At 47.9% G+C, this 15,455-nt stretch overlaps 1 protein-coding gene across 1 annotated transcript; it reads left to right on the forward strand.

Moving 5' to 3' along the window:
• Positions 1–6,070: 6,070 nt before the first annotated feature.
• Positions 6,071–14,288, forward strand: Dynll2 (dynein light chain LC8-type 2). The gene is made up of 3 exons (XM_034506733.2): positions 6,071–6,414; positions 9,816–9,954; positions 12,288–14,288. The coding sequence occupies exons 2-3, from the start codon at positions 9,823–9,825 to the stop codon at positions 12,423–12,425; spliced, it is 270 nt and encodes an 89-aa protein (XP_034362624.1). The 5' UTR covers positions 6,071–6,414; positions 9,816–9,822; the 3' UTR covers positions 12,426–14,288.
• Positions 14,289–15,455: the final 1,167 nt, after the last annotated feature.

Here is a 15,455-nt window from a genome sequence, read left to right on the forward strand (position 1 = left end):
GGTACCCGTTCCTCACTAAGAAACCAGGGGAAGAACTCAAGGCAGGAACAGTCCAAAGAGGAATGCTGCTTTCTTCTTTGCTCCCCATGGCTTGCTCAACTGGCTTTTCCTATCCATTCAGGGCCACCTGCCCAGGGGTGGCCCTGCCCACCGTGGCCTAGGCCTTCCCACATCAATCATTCATCAGGAAAATGAAGCTGGGCAGTGGTAGCGCACGCCTTTGATCCCAGCACTAGGAAGGTAGAGGTAGGAGGATTTCTGAGTTCGAGGCCAGCCTGGTCTACAGAGTGAGTTCCAGGACAGCCAGAGCTACACAGAAAAATCCTGCCTTGAAAAATCAACAAAGGAAAAAGAAATGACCCACCAATATGCCCACAGGCCAATCTGATGGAAGCAATTCCTTAATTGAGGTTCTCTCTTTCCAGGTAATTCTAGTTTGTATGAAATTGACACACACACACACACACACACACACACACACACAAAACCCTACTTACTTTCTGAACAAGGTAGTGTTTGCTCACACCTAACTGATCTGATGTGGGAAAAGTAGGACTATCTTGTGTTGAAATGTAAATTTGGCCTCCATTTTCCTAGTGAAGATTCCCCATAAAGTTCTTTGCTGGCTTGTGTTTTCATATGCCTGGTGAGTTAAAATGCTTGTGTTCTGGTTGGTTGGTTTATTTGGTTTTATGTTTTTCAAAATTGCTCTCAAAAGAAGACAGGAAGCGTGGGCTGAGTGGTAGATTTCTTCCTTAGTACGGGCAAGGCTTGCCCAGATCAGGAAAAACAAATTCAAAATATTTCAAAAAAAAAAAAAAGGAAGGAGGCAGGCCTGGGGATATTATGGAATGGCACAGAGCTTGCTTGGTATGTGTGAGGCCCTGGAGTTTCCCTATGAGCTAATCTCATTATTTTTTATCAAACTCTGAGACTGAGGACGGGAAAGTGTGTATGTGTTTATGACCATAAGGACAGAGTCTTCCTTATACATGGTTAATATTCTCTCTCTTTCTCAGTCCACCTTCCTCTCCTTTCCCCTCCCCTCCCTTCCCTGTCTCCCTTTCTGAGACAGGGTTTAACGTTGTAGCACAATTTGAGCCCAGGACTCTCTGTGTAGCTCAGGCTACCACTTCTTCAATTTCCTGTAGACAGTGAAGTAACTCACCCAATAAAAGACTTGTCAAAATGATTTCTGGTGCCTCCATAGCCTGTGGACTCCTCCCTGTAGGCAACCCAGTCAGCTGACGTTTACCTAAGGATCCCAGCCGAACACTCAGCAGAAAGTGAGGAGGTAGTCAATCTAGGAACCAAGGCTGGACCTTCCCCAGCACTGACAATGATTTATCTTAGCTGGCAATTTGGTCTGGGCAGGGAGAGCCCAGTGTAAACAGTGTGCATTGCTAGTTCTGGAGAGAGAAACAGAGGAGCCTGGCCTGCTGGAAGAGAAGGCGGGTTCAATCCAATTGTGTCTTTTCTGCCACTGATGGGCTTGCCCAGGTTACCTAATGCATAGGAAAATTTCCCCTGGTTTCAAGAACTGCGTTAGGTCCTTCAGTGTACATAAAAATTACATGTGGTCTCTATCAACAAGAAATGACAGACAAGCAAGGCGGTGGTGGTGCATGCCTTTAATCCCAGCACTTGGGAGGCAGAGGCAGGCAGATTTCTGAGTTCGAGGCCAGCCTGGTCTACAAAATGAGTTCCAGGACAGCCAGGACTACACAGAGAAACCCTGTCTCGAAAAACAAAAAACAAAAAACAAAAAACAAACAAACAAACAAAAAAAAAACAAAAAAAAAAAAAAAGAAAGAAAGAAAGAAATGACAAACAAATCTAATATTGACAAGTTTTAATAAAGAACGGTTAGTGACCAGGCCCTGGAAGTTACAAAGCAGGCAGCAGGTACACAATCCCCTGTGAGAGCCAGGGAAGGCATCTCAGATGTTAGAGTAAGCCAGGAAGGGAGGCTACAAGTCTCAAGGGGGAAAGAACCACTGGAACATAGGTGTGGAATCTGCACGTGGGAGATGCAGTCAGCTGAGGTGTTAGAGAAGCAGCAGGAACAAGATGGGAAGTGTGGAAAGACCTGGCAAACAGAGGTGTGTGTGTAGAAGCAGAGAGCATGCTGAGGAGAAGGGCAAAGTCTTCATTCTGAACAGGAGAGAAATGTCTCCATTGTTAATGGATTCCTGGTGTAGCAGACCTTTATGAACTGTCTGAAAGAGTCACAGCATTAGGAAGGTTGAGAAGCGCTAAGCCTGAAGTGAAAGAGCCAACGGTGACACAGGAACCAAGAGGTGATGAGTAACAGGCTGGGTTTCGAAGCATTTGCAATGATTGGAAAAACAGGCAGAGAGCAGGGATGACTGACTCTGTGGTGGGTGTGAGAGGGAGACACAAGTCCAGGGAGGATCCCTGGGTTCTGGCATGTGCATGGGGGTTAGAGCAGAGATAAGAACTCCAGGGAAGGGAAAGCTGATGATGGCTAGAGTTTATTCATCAGCTATAGGGATGGACCAGGCCCTTGGGCCAAGAGTTTTCATGTGTTTTTTCTGTACCTCTATAAAGCAGATATTATTCCCAATTTATAATTGAGGAAAATGAGAGTTTATGATCCGAATGTTTTGGCCAGATCTGCACACCGCACAACTTTTGAGTTGTGGAAGGAATTTAGAATCAAAGGCACCTATTCCTGGAATGATGCTGCTAACCATTAGGGTGTGTATGTGTGTGTGTGTCTGAAGGGTCTGTGTGGAGAAATCTGGGGATGGGAAGTGTGCCTAGGGTCCAGGCCATAGTTAAAAGCAATAGATATGGTTGAAACTTGTAAGCTGAGGGCAATCTCAGGAGCCCCGAAATTAAAACAGACAGAGGGTAAGAAGCCCACGAACAAGACAAAATCAACCCCTTCCATTTTAAATCAGAAGTCATGACTGATAGCTAAGGAAACTAGGCAATTTCAAACGGCTCTGTCAAGTAGACAGCCACCAAGTTAGGCACAGCCATTCAGTATCATAGTCACAGTGCTTCATAGTAGTTGTCTTAGGTAGTGAGTATTTTGCATACATAGCATCAATTAGTATAGGACAAGTTTCCGAAACTCTGCTCCTGGAGATATTAATGTTTGGATTTAAAAAGGACTTTGGAGCTGGGTGTAGTGTCGAATACCTTTAAACCTAGCACTTGGAAGGCAGGTGCAGAGAGATCATTGTGAGTTTAAGGCCAGCCTGGTCTACATAGTGAGTTCCAGGACGGCCAGAGTTACATAGTGAGACCCTATCTTTAAAAAACAAAAACAAAGCAGGGCAGTGGTGGCTCACACCTTTAATCCCAGCACTTGGGAGGCAGAGGCAGGGGGATTTCTGAGTTTGAGGCCAGCCTGGTCTACAGAGTGAGTTCTAGGACAGCCAGGGCTACACAGAGAAACCCTGTCTCGAAAAACAAAAAAAAAAAAAAAAAAAAAAAACACCAAAAACAAAACCCCAAAACAAACAAACAAAAAACCAGGAGGGGGCTGGAGAGCTAAGAGCACTGGCTGCTCTTTTAGAGTAACTTGATTGTTCAATTCCAGGCACCCACATGGTGTCTTACAACCATATGTAACTCCACTCCCCAGAATCCGACCTCCATAGGGACCAAGGCAAACACTCACATACATCAAATAATAGACAATGTAGGAAAAATATATTTTAAAAAGGACTTTACGGTTAGGTAAGTTTAGGAACTGCTGGTATGATTTAGGCAGAGAGCCAAGTCCCTCTATTCTGTTATGTCACTGTTAGGTGGCACTGTAGTCTAATGGTTATGGTGGTAAGCACTTGGAACAAGCTGGGCTTGACAAGCTGGGTGAGTTTAGGCAAGCCACTGAACTACAGTAATAACTACTCATCCAAAGGGGGACAGCAATACATTCACTTCAAAACAGTTCAGTGTGGTAGAATAGAATGTATTACATTTGAAACAGTAACTGGTACCGAGTAAGGGCTTCATAAAGGTTAATTATTATCTGTAAACCAGACTATTTGGGGATCAAACTCAGGGCCTTGAGCATGCTGGGCAAGCATGTACTCTCCACTGAGTTACATCCTTAGTCTCAAACATACTGTCTCTCTCCTCTCTCTCTCTCTCTCTCTCTCTCTCTCTCTCTCTCTCTCTCACACACACACACACACACACACACACACACACACACACACACATCAACACCACTCCAATACCCAAATTTCTGAAGAGCCATAAGTCTTAGTCTACCTTTTGTTATCTGAGAGTTTTATTTCCTACTTCTATCCCATTATAATCCACATTGGGAATAATCTCTCTCTCCTCCACTCTGGGCATGAGGAGTAGGGAGAACACAGTAGGGTCATGAAAGTTCACAGTCACTTTTGTGCACCGTTGAAATAAAAAGATCATTTGAGTGTTGGCCTGTATCAGGACCCATCAGGAAGCAAGTGGAATGCATGCCTCCACTTGCCCCCTCCACTGGCTGTCCTTGGGCAATGGACAGCTTGTATGCAACCTTACTTCGTAGTTGTGACCTTCAGATCTTCCAAACTACTGAAGGTTGGGAAAAGAGGGTATTAGTTCTCTCCTAACTTCCAAAGAGCTGCTTCTCCAGAGCCCTGGGCGGATGATCCATCCTCTAGCCCCTCCCTACATGTGCCCCACCCTTTATTCATTAACACAGGCTGACATCAGAATACCCCCTGAATGAAGGGAGACCCCAGGCCTAGCCTGGTTGAGTCCCTTACTGGAAGAGATAGAGCTGTGGAATGGAGAAGCCTGAGGGGACAGTTTTCCAAGTTGTCCTGGACACATAATGAACACTAAAACATGATACTCCCAAGCAGGGCAGGCTAAGGCCAGAGCACTAGTTTGACTTCTCATGGTTTAGGTGAGGGAAGAGAAAAAGATGGGCCCAGGAGCTATGCTAGGCAATTTCGAGGCCAGAATGTTTGACTTCCCACTGAAGACTTTAGATATACCCTTTGTGCATGAGAGTTTAGGAAGAAAAATCCCGGTGTCTTTTCTGTATCAGAGTACTATGAACAGCACTTTTGAAAACACCACACACACACACACACACACACACACACACACACACACACACAACCAGTGTCTGCTTTCTGAACTTTAAAGCCTCCCATCCAAGTGTAGACCAAGGGAGCTGACCTGGCAAGGAGTCTGAATCTGTGTTGTCTACACTTTTTGGGACAGGGTTTCTCTGTGTAGCCTTGGGTGTTCTGAAACTAGCTCTGTAGACTAGACTGGTGTCTCAGAGATCTGCTTGCCTCTGCCTTCCAAGTGCTGAGCTTAAAGGAGTGTGCCACCACCACCCACCATGTTCTGTGTCTATTTGAGGGCTATGGATGAAGTACTTTTTAAAGATAACCCACAACTCACAGGATTCCTTCTCATTCCCCTGGAACGATGAACAAGGAACCGGTTCTCATCTCTATCCTCAAAGGCCATAAACTGTAGAGGCTGAACCTCCGATATTTTTGATGATCGTGTAGTTACAGTTCCAGCTATGATTAGGCAGAAAGGTCTTAAGAATCATGAACAAAGGCTGAGTTAGAAGCAAAAGAGAATGTGAAGGCAGGGGGGCCCTTGAGGACTGTTCACGCTTTTATTTCATCATGGAGCTTGGTTGTTCCTCTCAAGTGTTGCCAGCCTAGAATAATGAAGTCCTGAATTTTCCTCCGTCCCTGGCGATTTTTAATCCCCTGTCCTGCCTCTTTCCAAAGTTGGGACCTGGAGCCCTTCTCTCCTGAGTCTGAAATCTCCATCCCTCCATTCTTCCTTTCTTGGAACTGGAATCTCCACGCCTCTCTCCCTTTTCCTTTCTGGGCCTCCTCTATTTCTCCTGAGTCAGGCCTCTCCATGGCTGGACAGAGGGGGTCTGCATTCTCCATTCTCCTCCTAAGGCCACAGCTCCCTCCCCCAACCTTCTCCAACTCCCCTTCCCCACCCCCTCCTCCGCCCCGAGGCATTGTGGGACGAAACAAGATGTGGAGCGAGAGCGGCGCGGGGAGAAGCCCGCAGTGCGGGGCCGGGCGGCCGCAGCCAATGGGGAGCGCGGACGGCGGCGCGCGCGCCAGGGGGGCGGGGGCGGGGCTCTATTTCAGGGCCGCGCGTCGGCCGCGCTCAGCGGCGGAGCAGAGCGGACGGCGAGGTATCAGCCGGGACAGGCGGTCGGCCCAGTGGCGCGAGGCGGAGCGCGGGCGTCCGAGGAAGCTCGGAGGGCGAACAGCAGCGCGAGCGCTCGGCCCGGGGCTACGGGAGCAGGGGGATACCGCGGCGGCAGCGGCTGCTGCTGCAGGACGAGCCCAGGGGACACCGCCCCTGCCCGCGCTTTGCTTCAGCCCAGCGCTGCTCCCCAGGGGCCTGTGCGGACTCGCCTGCGTGACGGTGAGCGGGGGCCCCGGGGGCAGCCTTCGCCTTGCTCGGCCCAGGCTCTGAGACCCTCGTGCGCTGGCTGGAGACCCCGCAGCCCCTGGGGGATCCTCTGGGGTCCGAGGAGCGCAGGCAGCCAGTGCGGGTGGAGAGGGTTCGGGCACGACGCGGCTCCTCCCGCCGCCACCGCCACCCTTCGGGGCGTCCTTCCTGCAGCGAGGTCGCCCGGTCACTCCTCCGCCTCTCCAGGCCTGGCGGGGGAGGGCGGAGGACCGGCCGCGGCCTGCGGGGCGGCGGGGAGGGGGATGCTTTCTCATTTCCCCAGGTGTTGCCCTTCGTGGTCCCTGCCCTCTGGAGGAAAAGATGGTGGTTGGGGGGGGGGCAGTGTATTGGGACGAGGAGTTTACGGCCCCCTTGAAAATCCGAAACGAGGCAGTAACGTTTGTACGTGTTAAAGAATGGTGCAGGGCGGTCGGTGTCATTTGGAGGCTTAGCCCCCCCCCCTTTTTTTTTTCATTTTTTTTCTTTTCTTTTTTCTTTTTCTTTTTTTTTTTTAAATCGCAAGACAAGGGACAGAGCTTGAGAACTGTCCTGGAGTGCTCCTTTTGCGTTTTTCACAGGAGCTCCTGGCTCGTGACTCAGGAAGCTGGCTTGGGGCCCTTTGGCCATCCTTTTATCTGGAGGCCCAGCTCCGCGCTCCCCCCCCCCCCCCTCAGGAAGGAAAGGATAGCTGGGCGTCTGGCTCCCTATCCTATTCTCACTGGTACCTTGGATAGGGGTTGCCGGTGCCGGGCCTCATCTTTCTGCGACGCCCGAGGGGCCGGGGTGAAGAATCGTGGCGTTGTAGTCACAAGACCAGCATTATGTAATCGTAGGCTCTCTCTGTTGGAGAGTAAGATAGCTTTTAATTACTGTGACAAAGTTGATCCTTTGGACTTTGGGAAGGAGGCAGCGAAGCAGGTGAGCTTTTTGGCAAAATGGTGCCAATTTCATACTTCGTTGTCTGTAGCCAGGCTCCACCCCCAATCTCTGGATTTGTAAACACTGCCCCCTTCTGAGTGGGAACCTGGAATAGGCCGCCAGGTGACATTGTTTTTTTTTTTTTTTTTCTTCACGTCTAGAAGGTCTCACTACATCAGCCTTTTTCTTTTCCTCTTCTCAAACCTGGAGATTGTTCCGTTCCTCTCGTTTCAGCTGTTACTTTTAAAAACATGATTGTTTGCCCAAGGTCACAGAGCTAGTCAGCCTTGAACAGGCATCACTTGACCTTTTTCTTCAGTCACCACAGACTCCTTGAGGCTCCATATTTTCTCTGGGGTAGGGGCATCTGAGCTAAACACTATCCAGTGTCGCTTAAGTGGGAGAAGCCTTGCTTCATTTGACAGTGTCAGACCAAGGTGCCTTGCCTGGTAGCCATCACGCATACGTTGTGTGCATTTGACAGTCTGGGTTCTTTTCATCTCGGTGGGTAGTATGCCTGTAGATAAGAAGTGGCTTGGAACGATACCAGGAATCTCGCCCTGAGCAGTCAGGCTCCCGTGTAACCTCATACGAAGACTCAAGATAGCATCCTTTTTTTTTTTTTTTTCCTCCATTGGGCTGGGCTACAACCAGTGTTGCTTTTGGAGTTGACTCGAGGGGTATCAGTACTGCTGTGAGTGATGAGACCAGTCAAGGGCAGGGGCAGGGCTCTGTAGCTTGTTTCTTTGGGTGGTGTAAAATAGCTCACATGACTATAGGCTGCCAGGGTAGAAGGGTCTATGTGGCTCAGTCTCAGAAGTCTGCTTGCTTGCCTTACGGTGAATGCCACGCACGGTCCAGGAAGCATAGCTCTGAAACAAGGCTATAAAAATACTAAGGTTTTTCTAGTCCTCATAGGTCAGAGTTGGGCACCTCTTCTGTGTCCTCCTGTTGGTTGTTTGAAACAGGGCCTCATTGTAGCTGAGGTTGGCTTTAAATGTCTGACCTTCCTTCCTGCCTCTACCTCCCAAGTGTTAGAATTTCAGGTGCAAACCACCACACCTGAGCCTGTTTTTAATAGTTATTTAAGGGAAAGTTCTCAGCGCTCCTGTCAGGTAATATTTCTCCAAATGTTCACTTGAGTAATGCTTTTTGAATGAATAAAAATGATTTTTACACGAGAAGCAAAAATTCAGAGAAATGACGATCATTGTTGGGGTTGTGACTAAAAGCTAGAATTCAAAAATTGTATTCACTTTAAAGACTGAGCAGTGTTGTGAGGGGAGCAGGATTGGGTGTGGTGACACAGGTGTGGTGACACGTGACTGCTTCTCTGGCTTGAGGTAACATCAGCCCCAACATTTAAGAGGCCATTATTACCTCTTTGCCAGCAGACCTTGTGTATGAAGCCCCCTTTTATTTTTTTATCAGAGTGGAGTTGGCCTTTTTTCTGTGAGGGGACAGTGAGTATTTTAGGATTTATGGTCAGAAAATCTCTAGATCTCTGCTATTGTAACATATTCCTATAAAACTTTGATTCATAAAAACAGGTGGTGGCTAAGTCTGGCAGATGGACAGCCAGCTCCCTTGCATGGGCTCTCCTTATTTGCAGATGCTCTCGTGTAACCTTAGTTAATTCTTAAACAACCTCCAGTTGAGAGCTGACCTCATTGCTAAAATGGAAGTAATGGATACAGAAGGCCAGATGCCTTGTGGAGACCACAAAGGTTCAGAGTCAGGACCAGAAGTCAGGGATACTGATTTCTAGCAGGGTTTCTGCTGCGAAGACCAGTAGTAGATAATAGTCATTAAGTCATGTGCTTAATAATCTCTTCAGGTGTGAGCTTCTGGTTTATTCTTAGGATAATGCTTCTACCCCATTTTCCAGATGGTGACATAAAAACACAGGTGAATTAACTTGCTGAAAGCTGTAGTTAGGTGCTGCGATGTTGTGTAGATTCGGTGCTGTGTTGTGCCGACTGACACTCAGAGCCTGTGAAGTAGGTGGCTGTTAGGCGTTAGAAAACCTTATGTGCGCTTTTAAGGCACAGCATCTTACAGCTACATTTTTTTTCTTTCTTTCTTGACCTGTATTTCTAAGAGGTAGGGACCATATTTCTGCTAAAAGCTTTTAAGTGGCTTTTTTTTTTAAAAAAAAAAAAAAACAAAAACAAAACAAAAAAAAAAAAAAAAAACAAGGGTTTTACTGTATAGCCTTAGCAAACCTGGAACTCCCTATGTAGACCAGGCTGGCCTTGAACTTGGATCCCACTACCTCTGCCTCCTAGGTGCTGGGATTTAAGGCAAGTGCCACCTTACCCAGCATAAGCTTCTCTTGTGTGTGTTCATATGCTCCCACCGTGTCTGCCATCCTCTAACCCTGCAGCTCCCACCCCATAGCTCAGTCTTGCTCACACTGAGGCATCGCCAGATTTACTTTTGTGCTCCTACTGCAGTGTCACGATGTCTGACCGGAAGGCAGTGATCAAGAACGCAGACATGTCTGAGGACATGCAGCAGGATGCCGTTGACTGCGCCACACAGGCCATGGAGAAGTACAACATAGAGAAGGACATTGCTGCCTATATCAAGAAGGTGAGCCAGGAGCCTGAGGACTGACAGCTGAGCCGCATGGGGCTGTGCTGGGGTGGAGTGGGGTTGGGGTGGGGTCAGCAGACAGTGTCTGAGAAAGCAGGTGTAGCCCCTTCAGAAAAAACACTGCAAACATGCAAAGTAGCTGAATTACAGGGTGATTCTGAGCTGCCAAAGCAATCGCCTTAATGATCCTGATAAGGCTGTGCTGGAGCTGTGTTAGTTGTACAGATAGATATGTCACTACAAGGCATTGGGGGAGGGGAGGCTATGCAGAGGAACTTGAGAACAAATATTACTAGCCCAGTTGAGAACTATTCAGTATTTAAAATTAAGATTAAGGGCATTTGAATGAGTACTATATGATCCCAAATAGATTTTCAGGGAACTTTCGTATTTACCATGGTGTATCCTTTATCGTCCTCATCATACAGAACATTTCCTTTTCCCTAAAAAAGGGCTTAGGTTTGGCATATTTTGCAATATTTACTACTTATAGTTTCTCTATTTTTAAATAACCTTATGTGTATGGTAATTTCCATATATTGTACCTATAAAGGCCAGAAGCCATCAGAACCCCTGGGACTGGAGTTACAGATGGTTGTGAGCTGCCATGTGGGTGCTGGGAATGAAACCCAGGTCCCTGGAAGAGCAACAGGTGCTCTTAACTGCTGAGTCCAACAACCCCCTCCTGACATTTTAAAAGAATAAGCTTGGATATTTTAGTCCCTTGATTTCTGTAGGAAATGATAAAGAAGAATATCTGTACATGTTCAATACAGGTATAATTTTTTCCTGAATATTTTAAATCTATGGTTGGTTGAATATATGGATGTAGAACTCACAAGATGTACAGAGGTGACTGTAATTTTTGTAAAAATAGTTCAATGTTAGAGTTGAGTTATTGAGGAATTTCTAAATAGGGGCAGTGAGATGCATCAGTGGGAAAGGGTAGTTGCTGCCAAGCCTGACAACTGGAACCCATGTGGTGGAAGGAGAGAGTGGACCCCTGCAGGTGGTCCTCTGACCTCCACATGTGTGCAATAGCACACTTGACACTCCCAAATAGATGTAAACGTTTAAAAGACAACTCCTAAATGAATGTCTGAGTGGAAGTGGTTAACACTGGAGAGCAGCTGAGCCTGGGCCCCGAGTTCCAGTTCAGACCTTGTGGTTTGTCTGTTTTTCTGACTACTTCATATCTTTATTTTTCTTGTATGACTGTTTTGCCTTCATGTATGTCTGTTTGTCATGTGAGTGTTTGGTCCCTGTGGAAGTCTGAATAGGAATGTGTGGAAGTTTGGAATAGGAGTTACAGGGTGGGGCTGGAGCCATGGCTCTTCCAGAAGTCCTGAGTTCAACTCCCAGCAACCACATGGTGGCTCATAACCATCTGCAATAGGGTCTGTTACCCTCTTCTGGTGTGTCTGAAGAGAGCAATGGCGCGCATGTATGTATGTATGTGTGTATATATATATATATTTTTTTTTCTTTTTTGTTTTGTTTTTTTCATTAAAAAAATTACAGGGTGGTTGTGAGCCACTGTGTGGGTGGTAGGAATTGAACCCAGGTTTTCTGCAAGAGAAGCCAGTGTTCTTACCAGTTCTCAGCTCTCTCATCTCTCCAGCCCCCAAGACCCATGTTAAACTAGAGTCAGAGGCCCAGTTCAGGTCATTTAAGCACTGGCATGCATTCTAAGAGGATGTGTAGGAGTGTTGTGGCAGTCTACATAGCAGTAAGATGTGCCTAGTGGGGTCTCCAGTTTCTCCTAGTGGGCTGGCAGTCTGAAGGCTACATCTAGAACAGAGCTGTAGACCGAGCCACAGTGTGCTAGGAAACTGTCTGATGGCTCACATGAATGCTTGGTTTTGTAGAGTGAGGGGGATTGGTGCTTCAATAGTCAGTCCCCATTTGTTCCTGTGTGGAACGTCAGTTTAGAAATGTGTAAGGCAGTGGTGGCCAGGCCCTACTTACTATGCTTATGACATCCTGTTTTTTCTGATTATTACCTTGAAGAATTATAGGGTGGGTAGATTTGGGTGTGGAGTAACCAGAGAATGGAGAGACGATCAGGGTGTAGAGTGCTGGAGGCTTGGCAGAGGTGAACAATGGAGCCTTGTGGTGGTCCATTATTGATGAGGGTAGGAGTGCCGCCGCCAGCCTTAGAACCTGAGCTGCTGAGGTCCTGGCCTGGGGGTGGCAGGGTTGGGGTGGGTTACTGGACATGGAAGGTAGGAACAACTAAATGTGTGTGCTGGGATTGCTGGGAACGACTCCTGTTCTGACACTTCAGCAACTCTACTTTTCTTTCTTTCCCCCTTTTATTCTTTTTTTAGGAATTTGACAAGAAATATAACCCTACCTGGCATTGTATCGTGGGCCGAAATTTTGGCAGCTATGTCACACACGAGACAAAGCACTTCATCTATTTTTACTTGGGTCAAGTTGCAATCCTCCTCTTCAAGTCAGGCTAGGTGGCCGAGGTGAAGGTGTCAGTGGCGGCGGCAGCGATGGCGAGCAGGCGGCGTTGCTGGGACTGTTTTGCACTGGGGCCAGCATCAGGAAGTCCTCTCCAATGGCTGTGCTACTGCATGGACTGTATACTCGATTTCATGTGTGTGTCGCAGTAAACAAAAACCAAACTTCTTTCTGTTTAGTTGCCTGGGGAAGAAGGCTGCTTTATGTTTATGTTTTGTAAGATGTTAACATTATTTTTTTGGTTGTATTGCACTAGGAAATCTCTCCCACCCCGCCTTTTCTCTTTCTCTCCCTAGATAAAAATAAAAGGCCCTCAGCGAAGCCCTAAAGACTAGGGAGGGCCGAGGAATAGAAATAGGTCTGAGGCAGAAGTTAAGCTGCAGCTGCCTTTTGGATGGTGGGCGCTACTATAGGAGGCCGGTGAGGCTGTGAGGACAGGGTTAGGCTTGGCAAGGAGAGGGATAGGAAGGTGGGTGGGGGGATTGCTCTAGTACCAGGGAGAATATTCCACAGAACTGTGACTTTATGGCTTGGGGCAGGGGTGGGTGGGGTGCAGTCTCTAAGGGGCCCTAAGATGTTTGTGGTGTGGGAGTGGGGAGCAGACTTGTCTTGCCGTCTGTCAGGATTTCCAAGTAAGGGCTTGTGTCTTCGTGGGTCACCTTCCCGTATTCTTCCAGCCAGAGGTCATGTTGGGAGGATGCTGGGAGTAGGATTAGCTTGACTTTCCCTTTACATTCTGTCTGCTCCCTGCTTAGCCCTCGGTTTTTCTCATTCCTCAGTTCTCTTAGAGCAGCCCCTATTGTTGGCTGGCAAGGGAATTTCTGGTGACTGTAGTTCCTTAGTTAGGTCTTAGCAATCAAACCAAATCAATGTCCCCTTGATTCTTCTTTGTGTATGTTTGTGTTTGTCTGTGTGCGTGTGGGGGTGGGTTTGGGGTAGAAGGGTGGGAAGGGGCAGGATAAGTGGAATCTCTAGGGTGTGTGGGAGGTAGGGGGCAGTTAGTTCTAAGTGGGCTTTCATGTTACCTGTTGTGAGGGTGAGGACAGGTTGGTGTCAGACTATCCCCCCTCCCCTCAGGTCACCTTGCTTGGACACTCTGCTTTGCCCTGTGGCTGTCTGTTTCCTGGGAAAGTTTTTGGAAGGTCACCCAGAATAGGATGGTCATACTGCCATCTGTCCTGGAGTTAGATCTGGGTGCAGAGGGGGACCAGTTGGTGGTTGGTCTCTAGTGGGAAGTGAGAATGGAAGTAATTGGGGGAGGGGCTCCTCAGAACAGGTCTGAAGTATAGTAATGACCTCTGGGAGTCAGGAGGTGGAGAAGGGCTGTGAATGGGAGGAGATTCCAGAGAGAGGGTACAAGGGAAACCTTATCTGTGGGTGACAGGATTGGGGTGGGTGGGGGTTGTCATTGCCAATTGAGCTGCTGATTCTTATGAATCACATTCAGAACTCGTGTAGGGTTAACACTGTAAGGGTTGGGGAAATCTAGCTACTTTTTTCCCCAGCCCATTCTTGGGGGTTGGGGGAAGGCAGGAGAATGCCCCTTCCTCCTAAGCCCTTTGTGTGTGTTGAGCTTTTGTTTCTCTTCAGTGCTGGCAGGGGAGGGTGGGAACTGGTGGTGACCGAGTTCCCTGTTCAAACCTTTATTGGGTACAAGATTGAATGTTTGGTTTTAGGTTTTATTTTTCTTATGAATGTCCAGATATGTGTTTCTCCCTGCCCTCCCAGACTGTGGCCAGTTGGAAGTGTCTCGTTTTTGTTCATCTTTCATTTCTGGTGCAGGGACTGAGACCCTGCCACATCTATGCTCTGCATCCACGCCTCTTTTGGACATTAAAGGTCGATTGATGCACTTGTGAGCTGTTGGGTTTCTTTGGGAACGAAGGGTTGTGGGCCTGATGCTGTTAGTGCTGCCCAGTGGTTGGGGCAGGTGAGGTGTAGAAGGGAGTGCTTTCAATGAGAGTGGGAGGTAGGCGGGGCTTCAGGTAGGAAGTTGGGTGAAAGAAGGGAACACTATGGAACAGTAAGGTACCAAAGGATTAATTGTCTGTAGGTCCTGCCTTGTTGCTTGAGAGAGCTGGAGCCTTGGGTATTCTAGGGCAAGGGCTCTATTCAAGTTTTAGCAGAGATGAGGGGACTGAAGGACCTGAAGTTAGCTATTTCTGCTCCAAATGTCACCCGTGACAACACATTCCTACACAGGTAAGTCTAGTCTCATTCTGTAGGACTTCCTGGACACCACCTTGTGGAGCCCTAGAAGGGAATGATAAGGTCACATGGGACTGTGGAAGAAAGACAGGAACTGAGATTCTTGCACTCAAAGAATCGGGCACTCAAAGCTTCGGCCAGGTGGGATGGAAAAAAAGTGACTCCACTTGTGTTTCAGTCGTGGAGCTTCCTCTAGCCCTTTGAGAAGGGTATTGGGGGTGGGGAGAGTCAGTCCTTTCCCCCTAGAGAATAAGAGCACTGGGCATGAGTGAAGGGTAGCCAGCAGAGAACTATCAGTGTAACAGTAGGTAGGAGGTGTCCATAGTGTGGCTGACAGTCTCCTGTCCCTGAGCTGTGACCTCTAGCCTAGGCCTAAGGTATAGCTATTCTAGCCTTTGCTCAAATACTGGACACCTGGACAGCATGCAGAATGGTGCGTCCTCCCTCCACCATTGCCTTGACCCCTTTCATTCTGTATAGGATGCCAGCTTGCCCTGCTTATTTCTCTGCCCACATTTCCCACTGCTTTATCTTGAAGCATAGCTGTGCCCATCTGCAGCAAGTGCTAGAAAAGTATTTCCTGGCCAGATGGAAGCAGCATACGCCAGTCTAGGCAGCCCCCTTGATGGGGGTCACCTGGCCTTCTGGAAGAATCTTGGAGGGATGATAGCAAGGCTTAGATCATCTTGCTTGCCAGCTCTGGGAGAGGAATAAGATACATTTCATTTTTAAAACATTGCTTGAGCCCTCAAGAGCGGTCATTAGTCAGATGACTTTGGGATGAGCAAACTGAATCATTCTAGACCACTCAGCTGTTA

This window comes from Arvicanthis niloticus, chromosome 6 (genome assembly GCF_011762505.2).
Source record: "Arvicanthis niloticus isolate mArvNil1 chromosome 6, mArvNil1.pat.X, whole genome shotgun sequence".
NCBI classification, from domain to species: domain Eukaryota; kingdom Metazoa; phylum Chordata; class Mammalia; order Rodentia; family Muridae; genus Arvicanthis; species Arvicanthis niloticus.

Excerpts from the sequence above, each read along its gene's own strand:
- Dynll2 (XM_034506733.2), top strand. The coding sequence starts at position 9,823 with ATGTCTGACCGGAAGGCAGTGATCAAGAACGCAGACATGTCTGAGGAC. Across the intron at positions 9,955-12,287 it reads TTGCTGCCTATATCAAGAAG|GAATTTGACAAGAAATATAA; the intron begins GTGAGCCAGGAG and ends TTCTTTTTTTAG.